The following is an 18,315-nucleotide window of genomic DNA, read 5'->3' as shown; positions in this document are numbered from 1 at the left end:
AATCAAATGTAAACTGGAAACTCTCATACTGTTTTCCTATTTATCATCGATAGGCAAAAACTCACCAAACCTCTACACAGTCTAGATTAGCTATGCAACAAATATGCTTAAAAATTACCAAAGTATTTAAGTGATTACCCAGGTGGAAAAGAGTCAAAGATGGTTACTTCTCTTTCTCACACTTTTAGAGAAAAGTTTCACATGTAGAGTTTTACTACTTACTCCTTTTACTAACTGCTTTTCTTCTAGCTGTTTGCTCTTTAAGGAAAATAAAAATTCCACCTACATAACTACTACTTTATATGTTAAGATTAGTTAAAATTAACAAAAAAGAACACAACATGAACAAAAAACTCTAAGATTCCCCCCCCCCCCTTTGTAAAGAGGCTGTCCAGGAGGGCTCATGTTTAAAAGTAAACAAGTATCTGTTTCTGTCAAGTAGTTAAACAACAACAAACTATTTTAAAACCAAGTTTCAACAATGTGTCATGGAAAGCATGACAGTTTCAGTTATTGATATAATTTTAAATCATTGCTAGGCTTTCTTATACCCATGATCTTTGAAATCAGCACTTTCTAAAAGAGCTATGGGATCAAATGGAGGATAAATGTCCAACATTTTTGAGGTAAAATTTTAAACTCTTACAAAACTAAAAATTTAAATATCTGGCAATTTGAGGTACGGAATAAAATTACTAGTTTACCTGAGCTTGAAGCCAAGAGATGAGCGTCTCCCTAATTAGTTGTTGCTGAACTGTAGTTAGTTCTGAGTATCTGTCCAAAATAGAGAAGAAAAATAGTAACGCCTGTATTTGGTGTCTGTGGTTTAAAAAGTAACAGCCTCATATATTTGAAAGGGAAAATCTATGTAACACTCAATTACTTAAAACTCCCTAAAATAAATTGAGAATGCTTCTCATCATGGCTTTAAAGAAAAGACGGGTGGGCCTGGTAGGTAGTATATCAACCACTGATCTTAGTTTAAGGTTCAGCTCACGTGAAAATAAAATGGGAGCTGTGGAATTTTTCAAATGGAAATATGGCTATGTTTTGAGGTCTGTGACTTACAAAATAAATCGACAGGCAAACCAAGGGTCCTCTGAGCAGTGATTCACTGTTTTCTGCTTAATTGAGGCAGGTTTCTAAATGCAAACGGCCACACTGCACTAACCTCCAACAGAGTTATCATGTAGAAAACAGGTTTGCTGTTGCTAGATCTTCTGATTTTTCCAGAGAAGCTTGAAATCTAATTTGTTGTGTGAAATGTCTGGATTTTTTATTGTAACCAATGAAGTCAGTATTTTTAAAACACTTTGGAATAAATCAAAACACATCTATAAACTGGATGTGACTTATGCACTCTCAACCTACAGCTTATATTATGATTTTCCCAGAAAAAAACTAACTTAGAAAATGGTCTCTCCTCACAAATTTCAGAGTCAAAACAGTGAGAAAAGCCTTACTTGTATTTAACTTGATGTTCCAGTACTTGAAAGCAGAAAAACTTTATGTGATCATCACTGAAAAAGAAAAAAGGAAAACCAGGTTAGAACAGAATTTAGAGAAAACAAATCAAAAGTAAAATACTAGTGAAACAGCTGAAAAGTTTCTCAAAGGAGACCTTTGGCTTCCTTTCTACCTCTTGATCTCATATGTTACACAGATATCCATTTGTTTAGAACTTCAATATTATACAATGATGAATATTTCCATTAAATCTGATAAGCAAAATGATGACAAAAATTAAGATGCAGCTTAAGTATACCGCTTTGCGAACAGAAGGGATTCCCCCTAAATTCTAGATGTTTGGATTCCTGTAACAACTCCTACACTTTACAACAGAAAGGCTAGAATAGGGGTAGGATAACAAATGGTCAAATACCCAGAGATTGATTCCAACAGAGATTAGTAACTGAAATCATACTTAAAATTCAACCCTAGACAGCTCCATTGCACCAAATCCAAAACGAGCAGTGTCACTCGGACTGGTAGTTCAGCCTCAAAATTTCATACAGAAAACCAAGTTACAGATACACTGCCCTTGTAAGAAGGGAGCAAAAATCAGTTATCTACCAGTTTTCTACTCTCAAGGGTCTCTCTAGGGGTGATGCAGAGCTGCAGTGAGTCAACTACAATCTCTAACAAAATCCGTTTAGAGAACAACAGGGGTGCCTAGGTGGCTCAGTCGATTTAAGTGTTCAAGTGGGTTTCAGCTCAGGTCAAATGGTGTTGCAGTTCGGTTCATGAGTTCGAGTCTCCCATAGGGCTCTGCGGTGGCAGGGCGGAGCCTGCTTGGGATTCTCTCTCCCTCTCTCTGTCCCACCCCTGCTCTCAACTCTCTCTCAAAATAAATAAATAAACAAAGCAAAACCAAAAATACCAGCAATAACAACAATCTGTTCATGTAGTGTAGTTTGTCTGGGCCAGCCTTAATCATTGAACAATTTTTCATATCTAAAGCTAACTGGTAAATACAAGGATAGGCAGTATCTTAATTTAGACTACATGAATTAACTAAACAAAATAATTTCACACACAAGAAGTTGAAACAATCTTTTAATTAAGTTAGGTTTAATTACCACCTCTTCTGAGAACTTAAGGTTTCTATCCTTACCATGGATGACACTGAAGCCTTAACTGAACTATAAAAGACTTAGGTTTCCACTGGAAAATATACTACAGAAATCCTTTTAAAAGCCAGATCTTATATCCTCTAAGGCATATAGATGTTCTCGAAATAAACTCTAACGTGGAGTACTTGGTTCCAACCGTCAACGGTGGCAACTCACAGCCACAGCACGTCGACTATGCCAGCTAGAAGCCATCACTAACACCCAGGGGCATCTACTGCCACCAGCAAGTTGTCTGCTTACCCTAAGTCAGCTGGGTTTCCCTACGCCCTACTATGTCAATTGTATGTCTTTTTCAGTTAAGTAACTTAGTTAACCATTATATAAACTAATGAAATGAGTATGAAAGTTCCTATTTTTGTAAAAATTAAGCTGAACGCTTTAAAAAGACTTCACAGGAAGTCACACTACAAAAAGGAAAAACCTTAGGACACTAATTCAAAGGGATACATGCACCCCTGTGTTTATAGCAGCACTATTTGCAATAGCCAAGACATGGAAGCAGCCCAAGTGTCCACTGAGAGATGAATGCATAAAGAAAAGGTGGTATAGATACACAATGGAATATTATTCAGCCATAAAAAAGAAAGAAATCTTGCCGTTTGTAATGACATGGATGAAGCTAGTGTATATAATGCTAAGTGAAATAAGTCAGTCACAGAAAGAGAAATACTCTGTGATTTCACTCATATGCGGAATTTAAGAAACAAATGAACAAAGGGGAAAAAATAAAAGCGAGATACATAAACCAAGAAAAAGACTTTTAATTATAGAGAACAAACTGATGATTACCAGAGGCGAGGTGGCTAAGGGAATGGGTTAAATAGGGAATGGGTTAAATAGGGAATGGGTTAAATAGGGAATGGGTTAAATAGGTGATGGGGATTAAGGAGGGCACTTGTCATGATGAGCACAGGGTGATCACTATATTGTACACCTGGAAACAATATAACACTGCATGTTAATTAACTGGAATTAAAATAAAAATTTTTAATAATTTTTTTTTCCTTTTTAAGTTTTTAAAATTTATTTTAGAGAGAGAGCATATGCCAAGCCAGGGGGAGGAGCAGGGGATTGGGGGGAGAGGAGAGGAGGGAGGGAGGGAGAGAGAGAAAGGGGGGGGGAGGGAGGGAGGGAGGGAGAGAGAGAAAGGGGGGGGGAGGGGGAGGGAGAGAGAAAGAAAGAAAATGAATCTGAAGCAGGCTCCACATTCGGCACAGAGCCCGACACAAGACTCAATCCCCCAATCCTGGGATCACAACCTGAGCCAAAATAAAAAACTGGGACACTCAACTGACTGAGCTACTCAGGCACCCCTAAAATAAAATTTTTAAAAAGGGGGCACCTGGCTGGCTCAGTCAGTTAAGTGACTGACTGGCTCAGGTCATGATCTCACTGTTTGTGAATCTGAGCCCCAGGTCAGGCTTTGAGCTGATGGTTCAGACAGCCTGCTTGGGACTCTCTCTCCACCTGTCCCCCACTTGTGCTGTCTCTAAGTGAATAAACAAACAAAAAGAAAAACTAAAAAAATTTGATTATAAAAGGAAAATCCTTCTGCATATTTGATGTGGGCTAGATAACTAGAAGACTTGGAGAGGTGGGGCTAAGTAACTAAACCATCTAACTTCTTCAATCCACTGGAGAGCCAAAGTGGAAACTGTAGAGGATGCATTATAGGTGTGATCAATGTAAGAATGATGAAGTGAATGGTAGTAGCATATACATAAAGGAAAGAGCTTGATTTAATATAAAGAAGCTGCTAAGTGAATGTGTATACACTCTAAATTTTTTTTATACTTTAAATTAAAATAAAAACTTAAGATACATACAATTTATGACTACCTCCTCTGCCAACCTTTTAGAAAACCATCATAAGGAAGTTCTTACTGCACTGTATTCCTGCTGGGATCTGCTATCGGGTGCAAAAAGCATACGGCAAAAGACAGACTTACTGAAAAGTCAATCCTGGAATGGCCAAATTATTAGTTTACTATTTTTCTCATTTCTACACTGAATGGTTTTCCAAAACACAAGCCATAAAATGTTTTTATGGAAACGTTTTCCAAATACAGGCAAATTTAAGAGTCCTATCAGGTTCACAGAAATTTAAATTCCTCTAAGTCATGCAAATTTTGTTTTAATTACCTGTATGTCCTTTGGGCCAGAGCTTCAGCACACACTTGCCAGGCATCTGGGGAAATCTTTAACTGCTCAAAATAGGCCAGGGCCTGTAAGATTACAAAGCCGAAAACACATGTGGAATGGTCAATCTCAGTGCCTTACTGATACTAAAATATTTTATGAGTAGCAAACCATAAACAAATCAATCCACCTAAAAAAAAAAAAAAAAAAAAAAGCTAAAATACTGGCTTCTAAGTATGTGCAACTTAGTGATCATTCCTAGAAAAAAGGTTACGTAAAAAGCAAATTCTATTAGTTAGATACTCCTGTTTCCTTACAGCAAAGAAGACAACACAAAAATGCCCTGCAGACCTCCGTGAATAATTAGGAGCATTAAGAGAAAAACCACAAGTGCTTTGTCCCGTGAATAATTAGGAGCATTAAGAGAAAAACCACAAGTGCTTTGTCAAGTGCTGTGTTCCTGAGGTATATGTAATTATAAAATGGTACATAAAGGGCATTTTTCCTATTTAATAGCAAATATGCTATTAAAGAGGTGATTACAAAATGAGTCCAATTACATGATATGAATTTTGGAAAAGTACTAACAATTGAAAAGCTTTAGGAAATGTTTCATATTTCTCTGCTTGGGAATTCAGGGCTTTGCTCAAAAGTATAGTGAAGATGGATGAAGCACCAAGTCCATGTGCTCCTTACTAGATTGCTGGGAAAATGGGAAGGACTTCTGCCACTCTTCCAGTAGCCTGTTTCAAATGGCATCAATGACAGATACAGATGTCACGTAGGACAATGGACAAACAGTAATCCTAGCGAGCTGTGAAAAGTACCTCAAACAGCCAAGAAAATAACACAAAAACAGTGCTAGATAATTTTAAAGCTGATATAAACCTTGAAATGACTGATATAAACCTTGAAATGACGTAGAAAGAACATTACGTATTAGAGGAACCTAATTTTAATTAGTAAATATTTTTAAAGCTATGGTTTGTGCTCCAATAGTAATGAAATAAATTGTATAGCTCTTGATCAGCAATAAAAAAAATGACAGAATATCAGTACACTGCACATATTATGTTGCGTAAATTGTTTTAGTTATATATGAGTACGTGTGTGTATATATGTGTACATGTGTATACTGTGTGTATGTATATGTGTACATACATATAAAATGTGTACATATGTACACATATATATACATACACACAGTATACACATGTAAAAAATATATTTACTTGGGGCACCTGGGTGGCTTAGTCGGTTAAACAATCCGACTTCGGCTCAGGTCACGGTCTCGCAGCTCGTGGGTTCAAGCTCCACGTCGGGCTCTGTGCTGACAGCTCGGAGCCTGGAGCCTGGAGCCTGCTTTAGATTCTATGTCTCCCTCTCTCTCTGCCCATCCCCCACGCATGTTGTCTCTGTCTCTCAAAAATGAATAAATGTTAAAAAAAATTTTTTTAAATAAAAAATATATTTATTCATATATGTCTGTACACACACACATACACACAATCAAGATGTAAAATTTTTCCTTTAGGTTAGAGGTTTAAAAAAAAAGCCAAAAAGCTACCATATTTAAGTGATATTCTTTTATTATAATTGTATCAGTGAGGGATTAGGGAATGGGTTTTCATATGTGGTCTCACTGGCTGCTCCCACAAGTATAAATAATGGCTCTCTTTGAAAATTAAGACCAGAAGAACCCAGGCTGCTGCAAAGAATCTAGTTCAGTTGTTGTCTAACAATATTCCAGGAAACGTTGGGTTTCCTTTAGGAACATTTATTGTCCCATTTAAGGACAAGGTGGAAGTCAATCATGTACGTTGCATTACCACCTAATGTATCACTTACCAAAAAAAAGGCGGGGGGGATTCAGTATATCACTGACCTACCAGTTTCTTTAACTAGTAAGTTTTAAGCCAAAGACAGCGATTCCATTAAAAAAGTGAAAATAACTTGAAAGTTTTCAGTTTTTAACTGAAGTCTTTTAACTCTGAATCCATGCATTACCAACATTTTAAAATAAAATTTTGTGGCAATGATGAACAAGTCAAAGCTTTTATCACCTATTTCTTTTATTTCATACCTTTTTTCTAATGCTCTAGATTGCTGCTTCTAAGTGGCAACAGAGGCACTTCAGCTACTGCCCCTGTAGAAAAACAGAACTATAGCCAGACAACTAAGAAATGGGGTTGGCACACAGTTATCTTACAATCAAACTGAATTAGTGTCCCAACTACTCATTTCCAGCATCAGAACTATTAGAACTCACTTTAAGATTCCTTCTTTTTTATCCTAATTAATTCCATTACTCAGGATGGCTTAAGGGGATCAAATTAAGCCTGAATTTGGATGCTTAATATATGCCTATGACTGATGGAACTCAATTTTATTGATAAAAGCATAACTTTATATTAAAACTACTAACAATGCATTAATTAGGTTTACTTCTCCAAAAAATAAAATAATTACACATTTAAAAAATGTATTGGGAGAGGGTACCTGGGTGGTTTGATCTGTTAAGCATCTGACTTTGGCTCAGGTCATGACCTCTCAATTTGTGGGTTTGAGCCCTGCTTCAGGCTCTGCTGACAGCTCAGAGCCTGATGCCTGCTGAGGATTCTGTCTCTGTTTCTCTCCGCCCCTCCCCTGCTCACACTCCATCTCTCTTTCTCTCAAATATAAATAAGCATTTAAAAAATTTTTTTTAATCTGTTGGATTGTGGTATTTAATAAAAAATGAATAATTTCCAAAAGGGATCATAAAAAAAAACAACACAAAAGACTATAATAATACTAAAAGGCTTTTAATCATAGCCATACAATACCAAGGTAAACATCTATGATACTTCAACTATGTGACTAAGGGTTTGAAGATAAGGCAGCTTAAACTCCTGTGGAAAGAAATTTGTCTACACAGAGAAAACGTGATTTTAAATGTCTTTTGATGTCCTAACTAGTTTGTTAGGTATCTTGTAACTAGCCAGATATTTAAATCTCAATTCCTGTTATTGCCCTCAATGTGGAGGGCTTGTTACTTATTCAACAGCAGAGGCATGAAACTGTATTAGAAAGTACTTGGTTTTTTTTTTTGTTTTGTTTTTTTTTACTACTGAAAAAATTCTGCTTAAAATTTTTTTTTGTTTTTTTTTTTTTTACTACTGAAGAAAATTCTGCTTAAAACCACAAAAACTGCAATACTATTTAGTGAGATTGTTAACCTCATTTAGCTCATTTGTAAAAAATATCCTTTGCTATGAGAAGTGGAAAGAGAAAAGGATTCTCCTTCCACTTACCCTATACTTCAAAACACCCACATCTTTAACAAATGTAATTATAGGCTTGCTCTTTAGATTCTTCTTTTATCATTCAGCTATAGCCATGATTACAGGTGTAGCCTACATTATGTTTAATTGTCCAAATATCCCAGTGCCCCATGGATTCCTTGTCATCTGACCATTTTATGTAACCTAAGACATGGCATATTCTAACTGCTAATTTACATGTCTGCCTGGACTAAATAACAAGGATGTTAAGTATCATTAACATCAGACCAAGCCAGGCAATAGAAAGATAAAATACGCATGTCTGTCACTATGGAAAGTTCTTCCAAGAGTCTTTGCATTACAACTTTTAACTAAATAGAAACAATGACTGATGTGACATAAAGAGCTGCCTTGAATCACACATGGGATTTCAATACTTGTTAAACCAACTTTTAAAACACAAATCACAATGCTCACTGTTTGTATATTCAGAATATATTCAAGTACATCAAATTTGTCTCCATTCATGTCTACTCAAATGAAATCTTCATCAGATGTATTTTTTTTTAATTCAAGTCCTCTAAAATGCAAATCTGTAGTAACCTTTAAAAAATGATTAAGCTGACTTAACTTACCCTTTGTCTGAAGTCTGAATCAGCATTTGGATTTAGCCCTAAAAGAGCCTGTTCATCCATCCCTGCTGCTATTCTTGGAGTTTTCTGATTACAATAGGCGTGCCCTCTGATCCCACAGAAGAATCCACAAACATCTGCACAGACACACAAAAAGTTGAAAGAAAACATTTGATAAACAAAATTAATGCTTATCCAGAATATCACAAGTGGATAACATTATGCAAAGAAGTTTAAATGTTAAAAGAACTTTTGAAAACTATCCAAAATTACAACTAAAGGAGCCCGTCTTAGAAGAAATACTAAATACTCCACAAATGTGTAATTTCTAAAAATCTAACATATGTCATTGATGTTCTCAAATTTTTCTTTAAGATCATGAATATAGGAAGTAACTCATCTCTAAACAGAAGTATCTAATTTATGCAATATTATTACCTCCAGTACTTAAAAAGTACAACTGTATGACTACACCAAAAAATGACAAGCCTAGATTATCTTATTATACTAATTTGCCCCTTTCCATTTGTCAATATCACAAACCTTAAAAAAAAATACAGAACTCAGAATGGCTAAATAGTGACCTCAGAGTTCAATATCCTTACTGGAGTGTCTACCAAGTACTTCAAGAGAAGTCAAATGAAAGAGAAGTGGAGGAGTGAAAAACCAGGCATTTAACCTTTAAACAACAGACTCTCTTGACAGCCACTTTTAGAAATGTTATTTCACAAAACATTTTTTAATAGTAGCTATAAAAATTGATAAAGAACTTAATACTGACTAGTCTTAAGAATATTTAGTCTCTGGAAAGCAATTCACTTTTTCACAATATATGGTCGAACGTTCTCAAGTAAGAACATGATTAAGTCCCAAAAGGCTACTTGGTTTTTGATACGATGTACAGTTGAGGAAACAAGGAACAAATTCTAAATAATGTGAAAATCACATTTATCCTCTCAATACCTATGAGGTAGAAAAACCAGGACTACTGCTCACATAAAATGGCTGTAGGGCTTTTTTTTTTGGGGGGGGGGAGGGGTGTTTTAATTATCATAAACCAAAGAGAAGATCAGAGCCTAAAGAAGCCAAGAGACTAAAGGCCCGGGATGGGGGTGCACAGCCTTTCTGGGAGTGGTGAGGCCAGGATCTGATCTAGGTTAGAGGACCCCAACTACAATATGCTTTTCTGTCTTCCCCAGGGCCTGCCTGAAACAAATAAATCGGGTTATGTGCTGAGAGCCCTTGGAGAGTAAAGTCCAGCCCCTTCTTATTTCTAGATACTTGCAGACTACAGCAAGGCAGTGTAGCACCGCCCCCCCCCCCCCCCCCCCCCCAGGATTAAGGTGCACACACTTTTGAATGACTATTCTTCAGCTGAACCCAGCAAGGCCAGTGGTATTTGGCCTTTCATCTTTGCACTCACTGCTCTTTTCTTGTTACTTTGTTAACCCCTGCCTGTCCTTCAAAACTCAGCTTAGATGTCACCTCTTTCCAGAAAACTTCTTTGATCCCTATTGTCCAATTCTCCTAAACTGGATTAAATGCCCCTCTTAAGTGCTGATATATTGTCGCTGCCTCCTTGTTTTCTCTCCATAATCTTGAAGGGAAAGAACTGTCTCAAATATTCACCATTATGCCTCTAAGACATAGAACATAGGCTTTGGGTTTGGAAATACCTGGATTTGTACTCCAATCTAGTAATTTTCAAACTGGGGCCACATGGACAACTAGGAAATCTGAAAAAAACAGCCCTTTCTATGAAGTGGGAAAGAGACCATCTACCTCATAAAGCTGTTAAGACTTCAATGAGATAAGACATGTAAAGCATGCCTGGCACATAGTGGGCCCTCAACAGGTTATTTAGAATTCAGAGCTTGCCACATGGGGGAAGGGGACTACTTGGAGTAGTCTAGATTTATCATATACTAAAAAATGGGCATTTGAACAGATTGGAAAACACAGGTTTTCTTCCCTCACCCCTGCAAAAATGAAAATTTAATGATTCCTTGGAAAACTGCATACTCAGAAAATCTGAGTTTCTGTGAATTCCGTATTAAAACGTCCTATAAAATCATCTTGAATTTAGGGAAAATTGCTTAAGCTGAGTCGCTTTAGTTCTATCAAGTGAAACAGCACTGGTCTTAAGAAAAAAACTGGCCAGTAAATAACCTAAGGAAACATAAACTTGTTACCGTTGTCGGTACAGAAAGAATCCCCCATAGAGAGGCACTTGGATAAAAATCAATATGCAGTGGAACATAAATAAGCATAAAATGGTAAATTACCTACGTGTGTGTGCAAAGAACTGAAAAGTTACAACCTGTGCGAAAAGGTAACCATTCCCTCAATTAAAGGTTGTGCATGAACACTTAATGTTCTAACAAGCCACGGACGTGCAGGCTTAAACATTTGTTACAATGCGATAAACATGTCAATTACGCATCCAGCAAATGTTGTGGAGGGAAGCAAGCAACATACTTAAAATACTGAACCCTAACTATTCCTTGATAGCCATTAAAAAAAAAAAAAAAATCAAACAATCTGGGAAAGTTCCTCCACACCTACTAAAGACTGTTCAAAGACCAGGACTGAATCTTTCCAGTCTTTTACCACCACACTGACAAGTCGCTTTAATAAAACGTAACTTCCCCCAGTAACAACTAATTAGCACTTTCAAAAAGTACTTGTTTCTTCTAGTTATAGGGAACATCACGCTTGTCTACTCCTGCAAAACTGTGAAGGGAAGAGAAGAAATGGCGTGTCTGTGCTGGCAAAATTACTACACAGAAATACTACTTTTCTCCTTTTTGTCCTGGGGCTGGGGGGTGGGCAGCGAAGCAAGTTTGAGGTCTCCGCAGTTGAAACTGGTAGGACACGCTATTACAAATGAGGCTGGCCACCTTTAGTACATCAGGGGCCACAGATGAAGCCGACCCTCCTCGGCCGGCCTTGCCCCCTCCTCCCCCACCCCGTCCCTCCCCGAAAGGAGCCTCGTGGCAACTCGGGTGATGAAACACCGGGCAACGGGCGGCCACGCATTCGGGACGCGCTCCGCGGCGACGGCCGCGGTTCGTACCCACCCCCACCCAGTCCGCCCAGCCTTGGGGCGCACCTCCCTGGACGGCCCCCGGCCCGCACCCCAACCCTGGCGTGGGGGCTCCCCGGGCCAGTCCGCCCAGACAACTTCCCCGCATTCCCGAGCGGACCGAGGTGGATCCGGGTCCCGCCGCCCCCAAGCTCCGAGTCACCTTCCCTATCACTCCATCCCGCCTCCCCGCCTGCACTCCCGAGGGCTGGTCAGCGGAGCGGAGCGACGCCGCACGCAGGGAGCGGGGAGAGCGGCCCTCGTCCTTGTCGTCGCCGTCCTCCGCCACGGCCGCAGCGCTAATGCCGGAGACAGAGCTGGCTGGGGCCGCGCGCCGCTCCGCGTCCCCTGACGCCTTCTCTTGCGTGGCGCCGGACCGGCAACCTAGCAAGCAGGCGGGCGGGGTCGGCGCCCCAGGAAGGGAAAGAGCGCGAGGGGCCGGCTAACGCCGCCGCCGCCTCCGTCGCCGCTGAGTCAGCGCGAAGCGCGCTCCCCGCGTCGGCGCCGCGCGGGCCAGCTCCAGCAGCCTCATGGAGAGTGCAGACGGCAGCCCGCGGGCCCGGGCCGGGAGCCTACAACTCCCGGCATGCACGGGGCAGGCGGCGCTTCCGGGCGCTCGCCGGGCCTGTGGTGCATGCCGGGATGGGGTGTCCGGCGCGAGTCCCTCCCGCGCTGCTGAATCCTGGTGGTCCTAGCCGCAGGGTAGGGCGCGCTTAGCACGCTCCGTAAAGGCCTCCTCACATTAGCTGGTGGATTCGAGTGCGGCGCTCCTGAGATCCAGATGACGTGATCCAAACCGCATGTGATTCAGTTTAATTGCTCTTCCATGGTCCCACGTGTTTAGCGTCTAGGAGCGTGAGGATCCTCTCAGGGGCGCTGAAAATTCTTAAATTCCACTTGAAACGTACTAATATATTGTCATTGGCGAAAAGGAGAGCATTCTTAGGGAGTTCTGCTCTGCTCGTAGGTTACTTTTCTGGTAGTTACTTCGTTTATTCGGAGGCAGTATTGGTTCCAGCTGCCTAGATTTGAATCCCAGCCACAACCCCAACCTCTCCACCCCACACACTTGTTGACCTCAGTTTCAGGCACTTGACATTTTCTGTGTTTCAGTTTACTCATTTGTAAAATGGGGACAATAATAATACTGACCTCAAAGGGTTCTTGTGAGTATTCAGTTAATATATGCTTTTGCACACAATAAATGCTCAATATTTAGGTTTCATTGTTGATTATTCACTACTGAATACAGACTAGGCAATAGTCACTCAGACTGAAGTGACAATTTGGGAGGGGAAATTCAGAAGAGATGTATAATAAAATTAACGTAACAACAGCTACATTTATTTAGTGACCCACTAGGTGCAAGACACTACACCACTCATATATACAATATTTTCTATCACTGTTGCATCGCGTTTGTAACTTTAAAATGTCCTGCAAAGATTCCTGTCCTAGTTCAGCGTATATCTGGAGTTTAGCACATAGGATAATGCCAGCCTGTAGTTAAAACTCAGTGAGTAGTGGGGCGCCTGGGTGGCGCAGTCGGTTAAGCGTCCGACTTCAGCCAGGTCACGATCTCGCGGTCCGTGAGTTCGAGCCCCGCGTCAGGCTCTGGGCTGATGGCTCGGAGCCTGGAGCCTGTTTCCGATTCTGTGTCTCCCTCTCTCTCTGCCCCTCCCCCGTTCATGCTCTGTCTCTCTCTGTCCCAAAAATAAATAAAAAACGTTGAAAAAAAAAATTAAAAAAAAAAAAAAAAAACTCAGTGAGTAGATTATTGCATAGATCCTTATATTACCGGTGTTGGTCAACTATGGACTATGGGGACCCGATACTAATCCTAGTCCAAGTGGCTCCAAAGTCTTTAATATGTTTGGTTTATTCCACTTACCTACCATCTACAGCTTATCTAAAGTTTATCTAGTAATATTGACCCTTTATGGTAGTTCAATAATCTAGGATTTAAAGAATCTTTCAATTTTGAAAACTCACATTATTTTGAAACCAATAAAGAAGCACCTATAGGGAGGCAGGCTGGCTGGTTCAGCTGGTAGAGCATGCCACTTGAAGCCCCACATAGGGTGTAGAGATTACTTAAAAATAAAAATTAAAAAAAAAAAAAAAAAGCACTTGGTGGAATCTAATTGAGGAGGACCCAAAAGGGTTATTAAATCTGACAACTTTATTTAAAAAAATTTCTTTTTAGTATTTATTTTGAGAGAGAGACAAAGCACAAATGGGGGAGGGGGAGGGACAGAAAGAGAGGAGGGACACAGAATCTGAAGTAGGCTCTGGGCGGTCACCACAGAACCTGACGTGGGGCTCGAACTCACAGACCAGGAGATCGTGACCTGAGCTGAAGCAGGATGCTTAACCGACTGAGCCACTCAGGTGTCCCTAAGTCTGACCACTTTATAGTCTAGTGTTCTCATTTCAGACTAACATAAAATGACAGTTATCAAAATGTTGATAAATAGGGGCACCTGGGTGGCTCAGTCGATCAAGCAACTGACCCTTGATTTTGGCTTAGGTCATGATCTCACAGTTCGTGAGTTCCAGCCACACACAGGGCTCTGAGCTAACAGCAAAGAGTCTGCTTGGGATTCTGTCTCCCTCTCTCTCTGCCTCTCCCCTGCTTGCACTCTCTCTCTCTCTCTCTCTCTCTCTCTCTCTCTCTCAAAAATAAATATATATTTTTAAATGTTGATAAATAACACCATCATTATTTTAACTTAAAGCATGTATGCTTGCATTAAACAAATTTAAAGCACGTATGCTTGCATTTGGCAGTGTTTTCACAAATTAATTGCCAACATTTTGGAGCATTTATTATGTGGCAGAAACAGGTTCTGTTTTGTTTTTTAAGTTTATTTATCTTGAGAGGAAGAGAGAGTGCTTGTGAGCAAGGGAAGGGAGAGACAGAATCCCAAGCAGTCTCCGAGCTGTCAGTGCAGACTCAGGGCTCCATCTCATGAACGATGAGATCATGACCTGAGCCCAGATCCAGAGTTGGATGCTTAACTGACTGAGCCACCCAGGTGCCCCTGTGCCTAAAACAGTTTTAAGTGTTCATATGTTAACCCTCACAACAACTCTATGAGGTAGGTACTGTCATTATCCCTATTTTATAGATGAGGAAACTGAAGTACATAAAAGGTAGCAGAGCTGGGATTCAACCCCCCCTTCATATGTACAAGAAAGTTATTGCTAGGTGGTGAGATTGCAGAGGATTTTTTTTCTTCCTTGTACATTTTTGGAGTTTTAAAAATCCTCCACAGTGACCAGATAGTATTTTCATAATCAGAAAAAACATTAAAAAAAAACAACCAACCTGACTCTAACAAAAGGAAAAATGAAATTGTTTCATTCACTCTTTGAACATTTATTGAATGCTGTCCCTTATGAAACTTTTCCAGATTTTTTTCAGCCAGGTTTGTTTAATTTCTCTGATGTTGCTTTTTCTTAACCTCTTTTGTCATGAATATATTTTAATATGTTTTGTTTTGTATTAAAATTGTGTGGTTGTCTTACCTATGAGTCAATTCTTGAAGACGGAAAACTCTTATCTTGATTCTGTGTATGGATAGTAATTTCTCAGTAAATATCTGTGAAATGTATTGAGCTGAGTAAAAAATAATACAATTGTGAGCTGCTAACCACAGTGTTCTGTGTCAAATTCTGTTCTTCATCTGCTTCATCCCGATGCTTGTTAAGCCCGGTGCCATTGTCATCAAAAGCTCATTCATTCATGATGGGTTTCCTGGCAGAGAAAGAAGTTGGAAAATAGGTCAGGTAAGCTGTCTTTACTGGTCCTAGTGCAATCATTGGTTTCTTTTAGAGGAAGTGGGTGTGTAGCAGGAAGCCTGAGGCAGAAGAGAACATTGAAGCATTATTTAGTAAAAGAAGCAGTTTTTAAATTTTTAATCCAAAGCACTGTAGAGTCCCTTAGGCTTCATTATAATGACATCTCTCCTCCATGTCAGTTGATTGCTAATTGTTAACAGATATTTAAACGGTCAGTATCCACTGATACGGAGTAGAAACACCCAGAGATTCCTAAATGACACCTTCAAAAATTCAAGTTTTATTTTCCTAGTACAGATTTCGAGTATCTTTCTATGCATACTGTCTGTCTTTAGTTTGAAACTTGGAGATGGGAACACCTGGGATTCCCTAGATTGAAATGTATTTCTAGTCTGAAATCCTTACAGGGTTTTTTTTTTAATTTTTTTTTTTTTAACGTTTATTTATTTTTGAGACAGAGAGAGACAAAGCATGAACGGGGGAGGGGCAGAGAGAGGGAGACACAGAATCTGAAACAGGCTCCAGGCTCTGAGCTGTCAGCACAGAGCCCGACGCGGGGCTCGAACTCACAGACCGCGAGATCATGACCTGGGCCAAAGTTGGCTGCTTAACCGACTGAGCCACCAAGGCGCCCCTCCTTACAGTATTCTTATGGCCTATGGCCCACTGATCACTTATCCACCAAAAACACAACTAAAAAAAAAAATGACATTCTTTTGTCTGTGTATATATGTAGATTAGATTTTTTTATCTTGAGCCTTAAAGTTTAAAAAGTTAGGCTAGCATACAACAGAGAAGAATTTGGTATTATTTTGTACATGGGGAACCAAATGACCATATATATACCAAGAAATGACACACTAGTTCAATTTATTTATTTTTTTAAGTTTATTTACTTTTGACAGAGAGCTAGCATGCTTGCATGAGTGGGGGAGGGACCGAGGGAGGGATACAGGGGATCTGAAGCGGGCTTCATGCTCATAGCAGAGCCCGATGCCAGGCTCAAACTCATGAACCATGAGATCATGACCGGAGACAAAGCTGGGCGCTCAACCGACTGAGCCATGCAGGCGCCCCTCAGTTCATTTTTAAAACACTTGTATAGTGTTTACTCTGTTCCAGGTACCTGTTATAAAGTACTTTAGAAACATCCTTATATTAATCCTATGGGGTTGGTACTATTACCCTCTTTTCACAGATGGGGAAATTAAGGCACCAAGAAATTAAAGTAACCTGTCCAAGATCATTTAGCTACTGAATGTGAGAGATGAAAATGGAACCCAGGTCATCCGGCTCTACAGTCTTGTGCTCATTACTACTGTCCTTTCACACTAATTGAATTGACCATCCCTCAACCTAAGGCTACTCTGTTCTGGTGAAAGTTCTTCTGGTTAAGAAGAGTGCCTCTGGGGATTAGTTCTGGGTAAGTAATGTTCCATTACTTTTGAAAGATTCATCAAGAAACATCTACTAAGCGCTTGATTGCAGCAGAACTGTATTAAATGCTTTTTGAGTTTAGATGGACTTAGAAGATAAAGAGTAATTGCCTATCTCGGATGTATTTTTGTTAATTATCCACATAAAGCTTACCAAAAGATAAGGCAATACAAATATGAAAACATGTCTATAGTGCTTTTAGAATTCATAATTCATTGCATTTGATCCTGACACCAACTTAATGGTTGGCTAGGCAAGTATTGATAGTTTCATTTTATGGATGATAAAACTGAGGTCCAAAAAGGTTAAGAGACTTTGCAGAAATCTCACTGATACTGAGCAACGGGGTTCGTGCTGTAATCCAGTTCTCCCGACTCCAAAGCTAGTGATCTTTCCCCTATCTTAACCCCGTTTCCTGCAATCTGAACTTTGTCGTTACCTTGGCAACAGTATAGAACACTAAGTGCCTGGAAACAATGATACTGCCTTTTCTGTGTACAACCAACTCAAAAGTTCCACTGAGGTCACCTTAACCCTTGATCCTTTTGTCAGAATCCCTTCTTCATGTGCTTACCTTAATGTCTGTTAAGTCTAAGAGCCCTTGTCACCAACAGTGCATTTATAATGGGTTTCTCGGCAGATAGATCAGGTACGCTGTCTTTTCTAGTTCTGGTGCAGTCGCTCTGTTTCTGTTAGTCCTGAGGCTGGAGCAGAAGCCTGACAAACACCAAACAGCAGCTGGCAGTGAGGCCTTCTCCCCTACTTGGGCCTCACATTTCACTTGCCATGTGGTCATTTGCCTCTGAACACTCTTGTGAGGCAACTATTTGGCAAAGGTAAAAGGCCTTTGCCTTCTGTTGGTTTGAGGCGACAAATTGTTCAGAGTGGTTTAGATAGGGAATAGTCTTTATTTTAGACGAAACAGCCATGCTTCTGGGGCTCCCTTTTTACCCAGCTATGAAGTTATGAAGGTTCTGACAGATGTACAAACAGATTCTAAGAAAACTTGGAACGCTAGCTAGGTCATTTATGATTTTGTCAGCAGGTGGCACTTCTCTCCTTAGGCACTAAACACAACCTCTCCAATAAAAGAAATACTGTTTTGTTTTGTTTTGTTTTGCTGCTAACCTCAGACTTGGTTAGCCACCCAACCATTTCTCCTCCGTTCCTTTTTTGCAGTGTTTTAGTCCACAATATCTGTGTATTTTAATTCGTTTATACTTTTTCGATAAAAGACATGAAGTTGCTTACAGCATATAGTATACAACAGTAAAATATGAGGAGGAGAACATGAACTGCAATAAAGAATATACAATTTGATT

At 39.7% G+C, this 18,315-nt stretch overlaps 1 protein-coding gene and 1 long non-coding RNA gene across 2 annotated transcripts in view; both read right to left on the bottom strand.

The window, feature by feature from the left end:
• Positions 1–12,323, bottom strand: part of XPOT (exportin for tRNA) — a 36,975-nt gene extending 24,652 nt beyond the window's left edge. The window contains exons 1-5 of the mRNA XM_078449723.2: positions 11,916–12,323; positions 8,671–8,804; positions 4,776–4,858; positions 1,464–1,520; positions 705–774 (exon numbers count right to left, since the gene is read on the bottom strand). Coding sequence (XP_078305849.1) covers positions 705–774; positions 1,464–1,520; positions 4,776–4,858; positions 8,671–8,730 — 270 coding nt within the window. The 5' untranslated portion in view covers positions 8,731–8,804; positions 11,916–12,323. The remainder of the gene's footprint in view (positions 1–704; positions 775–1,463; positions 1,521–4,775; positions 4,859–8,670; positions 8,805–11,915) is intronic.
• Positions 12,324–13,963: 1,640 nt separating this feature from the next.
• LOC132694127 (uncharacterized) overlaps positions 13,964–18,315 on the bottom strand; it is a 120,290-nt gene continuing 115,938 nt past the window's right edge. The window contains exon 7 of the long non-coding RNA XR_013556728.2: positions 13,964–15,512. This is a non-coding gene — a long non-coding RNA (uncharacterized LOC132694127). The remainder of the gene's footprint in view (positions 15,513–18,315) is intronic.

The sequence above is a fragment of the Panthera onca genome, chromosome B4 (assembly GCF_046562875.1).
Source record: "Panthera onca isolate mPanOnc1 chromosome B4, mPanOnc1 haplotype 2, whole genome shotgun sequence".
Classification (NCBI taxonomy): Eukaryota; Metazoa; Chordata; class Mammalia; order Carnivora; family Felidae; genus Panthera; species Panthera onca.
The sequence above is the reverse complement of the archived record's forward strand: the minus strand, read 5'-3'. Positions and strand labels throughout refer to the sequence as shown.